Source organism: Protomyctophum bolini (assembly GCF_963924005.1).
Source record: "Protomyctophum bolini genome assembly, chromosome: 15".
NCBI lineage: Eukaryota > Metazoa > Chordata > Actinopteri > Myctophiformes > Myctophidae > Protomyctophum > Protomyctophum bolini.
The window spans coordinates 33001827-33017223 of NC_137876.1; the positions used below are offsets into that span (position 1 = coordinate 33001827).

Sequence of the window (15397 nt, forward strand, 5' to 3'; positions counted from 1 at the left end):
ACTTATATTCCACCCAGTACATTAGAATGTTTGCCTCCACAATCAGTGTCAATGTGGACAAAGCAAGCACCTTGGATTACAGTACAAGTATCATCACCAGGCTAACCATTCTGCGCTGGACAGCAGTGACGTGTGGAATATCATATTATCAGTGGTGGAAAGTAACTAGTACTTGAATACTGTAATATTCGTAGTTAAGTACAACTTTTAGTTGTATTTTTACTTCCTTTTTTAACTTTTACTGCCTTTACTGCATGTCACTCCCTCATCTCTCTCCCCCATTTCCTGTCAGCTTACTGTCTGTCCCTCTACGAAAAATATAAAATAAAGTCGAAAGCCGCAAAAAAAAAACCCAGTAAAAAGTTACTTTGCAAATTTCCATTATTATTCCCAAACATGCATTGCCATTAACCAATTATTTTATACTTTGGCTTTTGAAAACATTTGACAATCTTTTACTTCAGAGTATCTAAGTACTTGTCTGTACTTCTTCCACCACTGATCATATTTCAAACAGATAATTACAGAGCCAAAGGGGAGCTCCTCTGCTTGTGTCAGTTTCTAGCTGAGGGCAATCCAGGTAATACATACAGTTAAGAACACAGCTGTGCTTTCAAGAAAAGAACAGCATCATTATAGGCGTTTACAGTGCAAATGAATATTACATTTATTGCGACATTATAATAACGTTAGAGATTCCCAGATAGACCTACCTGCCTACACGCCACGGATACAAGACTGCAAGGGCCTGAGTCAGGGTGCTATGTCAATATAGGTAACAAAATATTCCTGTGATCCTATGCATATAAATGATAAGATAATCACTGCTGATAAATAACATCAAATGTATTCTTTTCCCTGTGGTTTCTTCACTTTGTTCTGGGAAGGTGTAATGAAGCTACCCAAAGGCAGCAGAGGTGTAGCCTAAATAATATAAAGGCTTTCACAAAAGAATAATTAATTCCCTTGGTGACATTTTACAAAACTACTTATGAAGATTAGGGGGTAGAGCAGAGCGTGAAATACACCATAGTAGGCCTAATTATTTGACTGAAGTTTCAGGTGTCATGCTGCAAAGCAAAGCCATAGCAGAAAGCCTATAGGCCTACACAGCCATACAGAGTTAATGGAATGTGTAAAAATTTACCCATACAGTGAGTGACTGATAGTGGATGATATAAGTTCTTAAATTACAGACAGATGTGCTTTCACTCTGTGGTGTTTTGGTGTGGTGTAAAGGCTCTTGAGTCTGTCTTCCTCTATACACGCATGCACACGCACGCACGCACGCACGCGCGCACGCACGCATGCACACACACACACACACACACACACACACACACACACACACACACACACACACACACACACACACACACACACACACACACACACACACACACACACACACACACACACACACACACACACACACACACACACACACACACACACACGCGCGCGCGCGCACACACACACACACACACACACACACAACCCCCCCCTTCTCTCTTTCTCTCTCTCTCTGAGTCAAGCCTCTCCCTCTATTCAGAAAAAGGGAAGAAAAAAAGCTTGACTGAGCACGACTATTTCCTGAGTGGTATAAATAGGGGAAGCCGCACACATCTGCACTTCAGAACAAGGCGTGGTCATTGTAACAGGTGGGATATAGCAGGGTCGCTACTTTGTTCATTTTTTAACAAGAATCATTTCTCTTCTGGACATTTACCACACATAAAACTGCAAAATGCCCAAGTGTCCAAAGTGCGACAAGGAAGTTTACTTTGGTAAGTAAAGTTTTTTATCTCTCTCTCTCTCTTTGATTGATATATTTTCTTGCTATATAGTTCCTCTAAGCAATGAATGTGTTGTTGATATTCTGTGAGTGATGTGCAGAAGCAGAACTATATGCATTCAACAACTGCAGAGTTAATATACTATAATATGCTGTCAGGGCTATTTCCTGATATTAACAAGCATGTGCTTTGACATAATTATGGTCTATAATAAATAAATACCAGAAATGATTATTTGAATTATAGCCTAGTTGTTTTTATTTATTTTATTTAACCTACCAGGATGGAGCCTCACTCAGTGAGATTAAAACAATATATACAAGAATGTGCTGGCCAAGACATGCCGGGCTTGCAGGCAGTAGCAGATCAAAACATTTTTTGCAGACAAGCATAAAACTAGCTAGATTAAAAGCTCATACTAGGCTACTACCTTTTATGAAGGTGTGCTGCTGTTTATAGATGGTCTTGTTAACTGGTCTGGAGGTGAAGGTTAGTTCACGGTTACCCTCTGGGAATTGTTGATTTATGGCTATACTGCTTTATGAGTGACGAGTTTTACATGGAAAGAAAATACTAGATGGGGAGAGGAAGTAAAATGTCTTTAAGCTGCAATAATGCATTATTCATTCTGTATGACAGTATGTCAATGTCCTACCTGGGATTCCATCCCTTGTTTCCTGCATGAGAGATGCCAATCCTCCTGTGCTTATGAGCTTCAGGAAATACTACTTGTCAACCAGTAGGTGTCCTACCTACCCCACACCATAGGCGATTTTAAGGGGGGGGGGGTTTTTTGTCAATTATAACTTCATACTCATTTATATTTTTCATTTCATTCATGCTTTGTAATGAACAGCAACATTACATGATTGACACTGTCATGACTCACATGCTGATCGGATATTGTATTCTCCGAAATGAGTAAATAAATCAAATAGTGTCTAGAAAAATAAGTATGTGTCTTGCATATTTAGTTGTTTATATTCTATAACTTAGCCAGCCCATTGAGTTCTCACAGATGTGTACCCAGATATTACAAAAAAAAAAAATGTGTTTGGTACCCTAAAAAGAAATCGCCTATGCCCCACACACTTTTCTCTGAGTAAGACCACCTCCATCCAATCCACTGCAGATGTTCGTCTAGTTATATTTGTATTATTAACATACTCTGCCATGCAGATTGGTAAAACATAATGTTTTCATTAAATAACTTCCAGATAGGAGCTTTAAGTCTGTAATCCTCAGTTAATTTATCTATTTGTATCTCGAGTATAAATGGCTCCATCTGTAGCCTACACCCTGTATGGGAGTGATCAGGGCACCTGGGGAAGAAAGGACGAGGTTCATTTCATGTGTCTTGGTCCATTTGTCACATTGTCAGTGCTGCGGTAGCAGAAGAGAGTAACGCATCTCCGGAGACACAGAGCAGTGTCTAGCACAAGCCTTCAAAGCCTCGTTCTATATGAGCTGTGGCTTTGGACTGTCAGTCAGATGAATTGACCCTGTGGCTTGGGACCCATCGTTTCCATTCTTCCTTTTCGTGGATGAAATGTACACTGTTGGCCAAAACAAGCAAAGCATTTTTTTGTATCATGTGACAGGAGAAAGTGCACTTAGGCCTATGTGTAAAATAGTTCAGGGCAAAAGTGCAATAAAACAATACTTTGTTTTCTTTAGGCTACTGTGATGCTGAGTTATCAGTTTCCTTTCAGTCCATTTCACTCTGGCATCCCAGCGTTTTTCACATTTCTTTCAGAAATGTTCCACAATTGGCTAGCTGAAGTATAAATAGGGCTTCTTGATTGAGAGCATAGATGGATGAGCATAATGATGGCAATGCGTTATGTCCAGTCCATGGATTTGAGAGCAGAAAATGTCTGCATCAATAACCCATCAACAACACGTTTAACACACATCCTCCAATTTCGGTGGCTGAGCCAAACTGCAAGGGCAGTGAAATCGTTAACCCTTCAGCTTTTCCAGATGTCCACAGCAGTGTTCAACAAAGCCCGTCCAAAGACCTGCTCTATTATACTGTAACCTGCCTCATGTAATTTGACTCACCCCCTCAAGCTGCAGGAACCTGACATACTCACACTGTTTCCTGTGAGGACGTCACCTCACGACACCTCACATCCCCACACCGCACCACCCTGCCCTCTTTTCTCTCTCTGCTCGTCTGTTTTGGTGTAACTGAAATGCTCTCAGATGGAAACAATCATGCTACTGCTGCCTGCCTGCCTCGTCCAATGATGAGGGCTTGGAACGTGCTTTCCAGCGTGGCTGAAGCGGGCAAGAAGGCAATAAAAGCTGCTTCCCAAATCTCACTGGAAACTATGCAAGTCCACATACTGCCTTTGGACTATTGGCCACATACACTGAAGAGAGATTGACAGAGATAGATAGATTTATATCCTTTCTTTTATATCCTTTCTTTAAAAAAACATTAAAGGGGGGGGGGGGGTGCAATGTTAATGGAGAAAGCTCTTATTCCATGGAACTATCCAGGTGCCATCCTAATTATTTTGGGGGATTCAGAACACTCTTCCATTAACAACTTTCCCATTAGTCTTTCCTTTTTCTTTTTTCCCTATTGGACAGGATGTAGTGAATGGTGTGTGTATACTGGACATGATCCATAATACTCCAACACTTGATGCAAGGAGCAGATCAGCTCATTCTTTGTGCCTCTTACACCCTTTGTCACAGCCAATTTGTCTTCCTAACACCAGGGGGGAAATTAAACAGCCCATGCATAAAACAATCTGCTCCATCATGTCCATGTTTGCTCAAACCCGACAGCCAACAAGGGCGGGAAGACTTTCGCCTATAATGACAGGCACAAAATAGGGATGCCAGGGTTAATATGATTAATACTGTCTGTCAACTGTGTGTGTCTGAAAGCAAGACAGAGGGGGGCCTGTTGTTGCCTGACCACAGTGACTTGTTATTGGAAGGGGAGTACAGTAATTAGTGCAGAGCATGCCTTGGTCGGGAATTCCATTCCACCACCGCAGTGTACTGGAACATGTCAACCAGTACCAGTCAGACCTGAGACTCTTGACCCTGGTCCATTCCACCACCACAGTGTACTGGAACATGTCAACCAGTACCAGTCAGACCTGAGACTCTTGACCCTGGTCCATTCCACCACCACAGTGTACTGGAACATGTCAACCAGTACCAGTCAGACCTGAGACTCTTGACCCTGGTCCATTCCACCACCACAGTGTACTGGAACATGTCAACCAGTACCAGTCAGACCTGAGACTCTTGACCCTGGTCCATTCCACCACCACAGTGTACTGGAACATGTCAACCAGTACCAGTCAGACCTGAGACTCTTGACCCTGGTCCATTCCACCACGGCAGTGTACATGTCAACCAGTACCAGTCAGACCTGAGACTCTTGACCCTGGTCCATTCCACCACCGCAGTGTACTGGAACATGTCAACTAGTACCAGTCAGACCTGAGACTCTTGACCCTGGTCCCAGTGGTCTACTCTAGACAACAATCCCAGCTTGTTCCGTAATCATAGCTCCCTTCATATCCATGCATCTTTCTTGAGAAAACAAGGATAATAATATCCAAATTTTCTGTGTATTACGATAAAATAAGGATAATAACATGATAGATGTGGTTATGGTAATATGGTGGTCTTAACATGTAATAGCACTAGTCAGAAACCAAAAGGCTTTTTTTAAACTTATGCATAATACACAACTTCACCGATAACACATTTCCTCTTGCCATGGATTTGTCTTTTCGTCCCTTGAGTGTTTTTCACATCTCTGCTGATTCCAGTAACGTTTTTCGTGTTCCTTGAACATCTTTATGACAGATTTGTTGCTTTTAGCTCATATGGGACAGCAATAGCCTCAGTGCTCAAAAACATGAAGCTCCAGTCAGCATTTCCTGTCTCTAGTTGGGTCAACCGCCTTGGCCTGATGTATGAGTCCTTCACGTACGCACACATGTACGCACGTACGCACATGGATACAGATGTTTGGGCCTTATGCTTGTCCTTATAATGATTAGTCTTTGCAGTCAACAGCCAGCCAAACTCTCAAATATATCTGGTCGTATAATATCCTGAAAACATATGACTCCCTGGAATTTTACGATCCTCATGATGGGTGTTTGTGAAAATCAGCCTCGCAGATAAAGAGATTCTTTATCAGGGTTTATGGTGTAGGGGGGGGGTAAATTCCGCTGGGACTATCCCTCCTCTCTATAAACCCCCCCCCCGCCCAACACACTCACTCAAGCACCACACCCAGACAATGTTCTCAAATTTATCGGAGAGAGGAATGTCGACTACCAGGCTAGAATATAAAACAAAATCTCACAGCCTTATGATCAGACTCATTCCTGACAGCTTCTGGAGTTCATGACTTAGGCTGACCATGGACAGTGACACAACCAATGCCGTCTGACAGTACATTGTCTGTGTATTGTGATTTTACTTCTATATTTCAGTCCATGTTAACCACTTTCACCCTGGCGTTCCTATTTTGGTTGTGTCATTATGTTCAAAATAATTCACAAAATTTGAAAAAGTTGAACACAAAAATAATTGGCACAACAATGTGGTACAAATTCTTAAGTGTGTTAATGGTGTATTTTTTCATGTCTTTGTCACAGCGGAGAGGGTGACATCACTGGGAAAGGACTGGCACAGGCCCTGTCTGAAGTGTGAGAAGTGCAACAAGACTCTTTCGGCCGGCTCACATTCACAGGTAAGACACCTGAGAGACGCACACCTCTGACATGTTTCTGTAGCTCCACTCTTATTTGGCACATGTATGTAAGCATACAGTATGTATGTACACTACACACACAGTGTATAATGAGATGTGCAGTGTAACCAGCACACATACTGTAACTGTTGCACAGCTACAAAAATAAAGCCATTCCAGGTCTGAGGCACAGTTAAGCTAGGTATATAACTACAGGTATACGAGAAAGTAGCATAGAACAATAAATGAAATGCCTAGAATGTTTTCAGTAGTATCATAAGTATAATATACTGTAGTAGTAAATAATACTATTCTGTTCCTTGTAGCATGATGGCAAACCATACTGTAACAACCCCTGCTACTCTGCACTGTTCGGACCTAAAGGTAAGAGTGGGACTATAGTTTATCATATTGTTAAAAAGGTATTTTGTGATGGAGTCCAGGATAATTAAAAAATAATTATCTGGGTATCCCTGACCTCATCAACCTGTGTGGAATAATATTCTGCTTAGATAACACCCATAGACCGATAACACCAAACTCTCCCACACAGTTACTCAAAGGATTATCTCACTCTGGCCAATCAACATGACCATCAGAATAATATGAGGGTCAAACTCTTGGAATGATAGTATCTCCACTCCAATTAATTATCTGCAGTGATGGAAAGTAACTAAGTACATTAACTGAACTACTGTACAAATTTGAGGTACTTTTAGTTCACTTCAGTATTTACATTTTTCAATACTTATTGAAATATTATACTTTTTACAGTCATTTAAAAAGATTTTAATTTACTTTGTATATTTAGATTATTAATACATAAAACATACATTATAACCACTTAAGCACTATTTGATTCTTTGGATGTTTGAAAATAGCAGATCTACTAGATCTTGATCTACTTGTAGAATTTCTGAAACAGCAAACATTTAGAATAATTTGAGTATACTTTAACTTTTGAGTACTTGTGTATTGTGATATTTTACTTGAGTAGTGTATCTGAGTACTTATTCCACGACTGCTTATTTGACAGTCCTATCTATACAGCTGTTGTTGTTTTAGACTGTTAGAGGTATCTTGAATTAGAGGAATAGCTGACATTCTAGGCTACATTTGGACAGGGTGTTTCTATAGCGACAGGTTGTGTTTGATTCAGTGTCGAGTCCATCAGATGTATTTTTAAAAGGAGGCCCACGGGGCAACCGGGGTCAGGAAAACATTGTTGTGGGTTTGCTACTCCCCATTTCCGCTTGAAACACAATACCTCAAATTTGTTTGGAATTCTCACAAGACATAATGCCTCTCGCTCTCTCTCTCTCTCTCTCTCTCTCTCTCTATCAGGATTCGGACGTGGCGGAGCTGAGAGCCACACATTCGCTAAATAAAAAATAGGTGACAAATATAGGTGAGCCCTGCATCTTGTTCATTTGGTTACATTCCAGTGCATTCCTGTTAATGTGCACATACAGTTGATATGGGTGCTGAAGATTCACATGTGTTGCACTCTGGTTTCAGGTTAACTGTCCACACCAAAAATGGATACCTGCCTGAAAAATACAGCACAATCAAGAAGCCAACATTCACACAACCCAGTAACTGCAACCAAATAACGCTCTCCTCTAGAAGTACATTTTGTTATTTTTGTATTGATTTTTCAGAGTAGATACTAGTCCGAAGACATGAGAATTAACAATGCTATGTGTTCCCCACTGGTGGTAGAATGATTGTCCATTCCAATCTTCCTGTACCTAGGCTGACATTCTAATTAAACTCTTTTTTAAGTTTGCGTCATTGTTGTTTTATTGGTGTTACTTTAATCCCTCTCCTCCCTGTGACGCACAAAATGTTCTTTGGCAAGACATCTCGCGCACGCACACGCACACGCACACGCACACACACACACACACACACACACACACACACACACACACACACACACACACACACACACACACACACACACACACACACACACACACACACACACACACACACACACACACACACACACACACACACACACACACACACACGTTGAGTAAGATAATTACATTGTTAGTCCCTACATACCTTGGCATGATGTGTTACTGAATCAATCTAATCCACATAGTATGGAATAATATGTGAACCTAGGTGGAACACACAATCCCTCTTTCAGTTAATATAAATAAATCAGAAGGAAAGTAAAAAGAAATGTGTTGGCTGTATTTTTCCAAGACATATTTAGAAGCTGTGATTCAATTCCCAAGATTGTATACTTCCAAATTGGCCACTTCTCAGCAATTAGAGCAAACATTCTCCACCTCCATCTAATCTAAAATAATCCCATGCGTGTTGAAAAGGCTTCATAAACTCAAGGGTAATAATAACACATTAACCCAGGTGACCCTATTTGGGCAAAGAAAAATTGCACATGTACAAAGGATGTGACTTAGATGACCTATTTTCACTATTGGCCATACAACAGAGTATATAGGGCTAAAGTGGTTAATCAAATTGTACCAATGCAACCCCTTGCAACTGTCATTTTGGATAATGGTCAAATCATTGGTGTAGACTGGCCTTAAAGGACCACTTCACCACTTTTCAACCCATCTTCATATAATAGGTCGTCACTGATAATCATCATAAAATGGCACAATTCTTTTCTACTCAGTCTGTGTCTCATAGGAGGGCTGTGGGCAGTTCAGCAACCCGTCCACCAGTGACAGAGATTTTTATTATCGTGACAACGGTGGCTTCCATTTTCGCATTGCAACTTTTCAGGAATAGAAAGCCTGCATTTTCTATTAGCTTGGATCCCCATCGATGATGTCACTACTGGTGGACGGATTTCTGAATTGCCCACAGCCCTCCAATGAGACACAGACTGAGTAGAAACAAATTGTGGCATTTTATAATGATTATTAGTGAGGACCTATTTGACCTGTTATACTGTATGAAGATTAGGTTGAAATGTGGTGAAGTGGTCCTTTAACACATCCTTCCTTTGTCACATATAATGTACAGTATGTATAATATATGTGCTACACCAACCACTTGGTTCACACAGATGTGATTTTTTACTTACGGTAAGTAAAAGTATCAATACTGCAGTGACAGTGTAGATGTAATGTAGTTATGTAAGTACGGAAGTACAGAATTCTAAATGTACTTGAGTAAAAGTACAAAAGTATTGGCATCAAAAAGTAATCATTATGCAGAATATGTTCCGTTTCAAGTTTTCAAATGTATACAAACTAGAATTTCGTGCGCGCTTCGCGCGCACTCATCCCAGAGCTACTTCGCCACGCACTATGGGAAGAAATAAATGGCGGGAGTTGACTCCACATGTAGTAACGGATGGGTTATTGGAAATGTACCATTGTTTTGTCCTGAATATTTCCACAGCCTAATTAGTAAAGGATTGTGACTGTGGGACACACATACAGTCTGATATACAATAGGCTACACGTGTGCACAGTGAATAAACAATGACCTATATGCCCAGAGTTCTTAAATTAACATAGTTGGATTTTAACAGAAAGACAATGCCATAAATCAGTCAAAGTAAGTGACAGACTCAACAGTAGCACACAGCATGCAAGGCAGTGAAGCATGCATGCAAACATGTTTGTCCAGCTGAGATTTAGTGTCTCCATCTCTCTGTGGAAGAGGTTGCACATGACCTGTACGACCTGTATTTGCTTGCTGGACCTATAATTAATTTATTTGCATTAAATGTCCACTCTCCCATCTGCGCACACTGTACGTTGCTATGGCAAGTGGCAGCCTGTCATCAAATGCTGCTAACGTTAGCATGTGTGCTATCAGGCAAAAGCTGAGATAGATATGAAACTACTACTGGGGAAAATGTCATACAAAACACAACACCTAAATTCGGAATGTTATTGTGACCTATTGAGCACAAACAGACCATCATGATTTGCTTGCTGGACCTATAATTAATTTATTTGCATTAAATGTCCACTCTCCCATCTAAATGAGAAGCAAGATGGCTGCGACAGATTGTGAGCTCGACGGAGCCCAAGAGGAACAGAGCTGGTGACGTATGAGGCAGGGTGTTGCCAGGTTTGCGAATTGTAAGCGAGTTGTAGTGTATGTAAGTAGCGTGGTTTAAAGGGCTTGTTTGTGGGCTTGTTGGGCTTGTTTGTGGCCCTGTTGGGGCAGCAGTGATTCCGTGTTCCGTGTAGGAAAGCCTCGGGGATGTGGGTATTTGGGTGTTTGTCCCGAGAATGTGTGTATTAAACAAATGCATTGGCGGCGTGAGTGTGGAAGTGAGGCATTATTAGTGCCAATTCCAAGACTATTCTTTGTGGGCTGGTGCTGAGTGTTGTCGAACGACGTGTTTTGAGGAGATAGGCCAGGACCACTGCGAAGGCCTACGAAGGGTAAGTGTGTGACGTCACTGCCGTGTGAGTGTGTGTGGGTGTAGTGTGTAAGATGGTGTTGTGGGTGTTGCAATAGCGACGTAGCTGTTGTGGCTTTGGGTTTTTCTTGTGTTTTGGGTACCACTTCTCCTATGTAATAAAAGATATGAAAAACATAGCAGATCTACAAGCTCACAATGCATCGTAGCGACACATTGTGAGCTTGTAGATCTGCTATTTTCAAATGGCCGAAATGTATAGGGCTGAAGTGATTAATGTATGTTTAGTAATAATAATCAAAATCTACAAAGTAACTAAAGTTTTCAAATAAATGTAGTGGAGTAAAAGTACAATATTTGGATCCGAGATGTAGTTACTCAAAATGTTACTTAAGTACAGTACTTGAGTAAATGTACTTAGTTACTTACTTACAGCACTGTAGAGAATAACACTGCCACGTACTTCAAGAGAGACTACCCAAATAAAATAATAAAATAAAACTGGAGGGGTTAACAGTAATGGTTAGCCATGACAGGTCAAATCTATGAGGGCAAACAGGAAGAACAGGAACATGACTACAAAAGTAGAAAAAGCGCCCCTCGGGGCACAGGACAGGTCTCCACCAGGGCAGGTCAGGTTGTGGCCTCCTGGTGGCGCTATAACAGGCCCCTCTGGTCACAGGTCTCCACCAGGGAAGGTCAGGTTGTGGCCTCCTGGTGGCGCTATAATAGGCCAATGTGAAAAGGATGCCATTTCTTCTTACGCCTTGGATGGCTGGATGATTGTGTTCATGATTTGAGGCTTTTTGTTCAAAACGGGCCAATCCTGCAAACTTTGAAAGCCAATGTTAGCCAATTAGGATGGAATATGAAATATTGGACAGATCCGTCTTGAACACATGACTATAGAGATAGTGTGTAACGATTTGCGGGATTTTTGGACAGAATCTGAAGGAGTATCCTAATATCATCATATGTTTTTCAAAAGTCGGCCTCCTGGTGGCGCTATAACAGGCCGTTCTGGAAAATGTGGGGCAGAGGTTCATCGTTGGCATCCAGGGATTGTGTGTGCAAAATTTGGCATTGAATGTAAATCAGGCAAACAAAATAAAAAACCTAAACCGAAGTCCAAAGGTCAATAGCGGGCCGTTACAGTTTATACTAAGTGGTCCCTGAAATTAGATTTCAGGGACACAGAAGACTGCTCATAACCTACAACAAGACATGTTGAAAACAGTGACAGTGTCACTTTAACCAGAAAATGTTGAACTTTCTCACACGCAGACGCTCGCACGCACGCGCGCGCGCACGCACGCACGCACGCACGCACGCACGCACGCACGCGCACACACACACACACACACACACACACACACACACACACACACACACACACACACACACACACACACACACACACACACACCTAGTTATAGGTTATAGTTTAAGTACTATAGCAGTTTCTGAAGCATGACGGTGGAACAGTGGAGTGCACAGCGTGGGAGACAGGGCTTTGGTGCAAATTGAGGAAACGGGCTGAGAGTGTGCCAGCTCTGAGATATCAGATCTCCAGATCCTTCCTGCCGGGCGGGTTCTACGGCTTCCGTTCCCACTACATGGTTCTGCAGGGGCCAGCCTGATCTCCATGGTAACACACGCACACAAACACACACACACACGCCGTCATGGTCAATACCACTGAGTGTACTACCATCCTCCATGGGCATTGCCGCCACAGAAGGTAACACACACACACACACACACACACACACACACACACACACATCATATGCACTGTGCGGACCACCGACAGCCGCCCTCCTCCAACGCCTCTGCCGTCACAGTGCGACGGTTGCCTGGTAACAGACACAAACAGGACCCAACAGACACCCGGTGTTCGCACTAGGCCCATCCCCTTTAGTCCCTAGCCCGGTTCTCTCCAACAAAGAACTTCACTGTCACACAAAATGTGCACCAAAATGGACCCAGACACCAAGGCACATGTCCAAGTGGTCTGAGCAGCAGTGCATCACTCCTACGATCACTTCACTCTGCAACTAACGCCACATAACTGTATCTGAAGACTATACAAAATACATTGCTACAGTAGTTTGTATAGCCTGCTACACTGCCAATAGAAGTGGTTCTCAGACATGTTCATGTCAAGGACCCCCAAATGTATACATTTGAAAAGAAGAGTTTGTTTCAAACATAGCTGAAAGAAAATCACACCTGTGTGAAGTGATTGGTGCAACTCCATGTGAAGGGGGGGAGGGGGAAGCTCCAGACCCACAGGAACGAACCCAGGGTACCGGCACGATTCCGGCAAGCCACCCCGCGTCCGAAACGGTTGAGAAATGACAGAGTTACCGTGTGGTGGTCACTCTACTGTACCCTCTACTGTACTGTAGCCTACTGTACTGTTACACCTGAAATAGGTTGCACACAGGTGGTGAAAAACAACCATGCTGTTTTCGTGCTCAGACGCATCCACCCACCCAGCCAGCCAGCCAGCCACCCACACAGCTCCGTAAGGGAGTGGTTGCAACACTCAATAAAATGGGGCTTGAGAGTTAAACTGTTCCTCATTTTGCTGGAGACCCTGGAAACTCCTCAAGGACCCCAGTTTGAGAACCACTGGTCAAAAGTTCATTTGTTTTGTTTGTGTAATAATCCTCATCAAGACCATCTGAGCAGCCATCAGCTGGGAGAAGAATGGGACTTTCCATTCCTTAATGGTAATGTGCATACAGTGTGTACAGTATGTCTGCCTACAGTAGATAGATAATTGAAAGTAAACAAGCAAATGGACTTGAAGCCGTGGTTTACGTGTGCTGTACTGGATTGTATATTCTGCACAAATAACTGTCAGGGACTTGGAAGAGAGGTGACCTCAGACAGCTGGAGCTCACTGTGAGTGGGGAGTGTTGGCTGATGAATGAATATCAACATCCTCCTGATACTGAGGGGGCAAATTATGACAGGCAATTCCTGCTGTCAAAATATGACCCCCCAGTCAAAAAACACTTTGTTTGAAATAGACATTCATGCTTTCCAAGGTGTGATTTGGCTTGGGAGGAGGAGTAGGTCTAAGTAAGTATTCATGTAATTGTGTGAGCCCATAGACTCCGTAAACTTCCGGTTGTCTCCATTCAATAGAAGTCTATGTAGAAGAGCCACCATTGGACTGGCCCCTATAAAGTGAACAGAGTTTGCGTAACTGTCTTACTCTATGGCTCTGCACAGGCCCAAACGGCTATAGGGTAGCGATCTGGGCACCTATAGGCTGCTGATGCAGCTTGAGAACGTGTTGTGGGTTCAATTCCAGATCCGGATGACCTTTGCTGCTGTCATTCCCCATCCCCAACTGTAGTGTACTGGGCATGCTATAAGTAAACTATAAGAGGTGAACATTTGGCAAAAATAGGCAAACATTAAGCAAAAATGTGTAGAGGGAGGAAATAATAGGTGGTCAAGGATAAAACCCTGGGAGATGCCAGTCAACAAAGTACTCATGAGTTTAAGTGGCTCATTATGTGATAATAAGGCATACACATTCCTGAAGTGATGGTTTGCAATTCAATTCTGCATAACGTATTACCAATTTTCCTGTTCAGGATTAAGGTCGGAAAATCTGATTGAATTGCCAACCAGGTTTTGCTGCATCAGCATGAATCAGTTCATCCTCTGCCATGAAGCTGTAAAATGAGTCCCATAAAACTGTTAATGGTGGAAAATTAGTGTGCAAGTGTCTTCCAGCCTTTATAACTCAGAGAGCTGGAAGGGGACGAGGGTTCAATTTGGTGTGATTTACCTGGTCTACAGTGATATGCTTGGGTCTTTATATTGCACCTCCTCTATTTGCATGCTAATGCTCCTGTCTTGTTTAAGAGGAAATTGTTAAGGAGGCAATTAATGGCCGTCAGTCCCCAGTTATTGTTTCTTTATTTTGTGCTATCATGCATGATCATTCTGGCCAAAGTAGTAGTAGAAGCTACTTGGTACAGCTATGAATAAGATCATGATAGCCTAAAGAGCGTGATATTACCACAGCATGCAGACATGCGGTCTGTCCTTCCTCGATTTTATGACAGGATATTTCTTAAGTTCCTGCAGTAAAACGGAAAATAACTGACTGTACAACTATATGACCACTGGAGACCTGGGGAACGTATTTATTATCCTGAGTATCAGAGTATACTTTGATGCACAAAAAACATCAAGTCACAGAATTCGTCATAAAAGAAAGCAGGCTTGCAAATTCAAAAGCTGTGTAGCCGTGTATCCATCCATCATTGATGATAGACTGTACAATATATTCATTGGGGATAGTGTACTATAAATGCATTCATTTACATTTATTAATAACTGTTGGTAGAACTGTATGTATACATAATAATAGATTATACATACCGTACTTTACTGTCAGGACCCAGGAAGTGTTTGTTTTGGAACTCAACGTCAGGAAACCTGGGTGGACTACATAAA

General features: G+C 42.1%; 2 protein-coding genes across 2 annotated transcripts in view; both read left to right on the forward strand.

Moving 5' to 3' along the window:
• The window catches only part of ptgr2 (prostaglandin reductase 2), a 174759-nt gene that overhangs the window by 114410 nt on the left and 44952 nt on the right, over positions 1-15397 (forward strand). The gene's annotated exons all lie outside the window — the stretch shown is intronic.
• Positions 1599-8326, forward strand: crip1 (cysteine-rich protein 1). Its single transcript, XM_080784565.1, has 5 exons — positions 1599-1787; positions 6443-6537; positions 6864-6921; positions 7882-7945; positions 8056-8326. Exons 1-4 carry the CDS (start codon positions 1748-1750, stop codon positions 7923-7925), a joined length of 237 nt encoding a protein of 78 aa, XP_080640691.1. The 5' UTR covers positions 1599-1747; the 3' UTR covers positions 7926-7945; positions 8056-8326.

Excerpts from the sequence above, each read along its gene's own strand:
- crip1 (XM_080784565.1), top strand. The coding sequence starts at position 1,748 with ATGCCCAAGTGTCCAAAGTGCGACAAGGAAGTTTACTTTG. Across the intron at positions 6,538-6,863 it reads CGGCCGGCTCACATTCACAG|CATGATGGCAAACCATACTG; the intron begins GTAAGACACCTG and ends TGTTCCTTGTAG. Across the intron at positions 6,922-7,881 it reads TGCACTGTTCGGACCTAAAG|GATTCGGACGTGGCGGAGCT; the intron begins GTAAGAGTGGGA and ends TCTCTCTATCAG.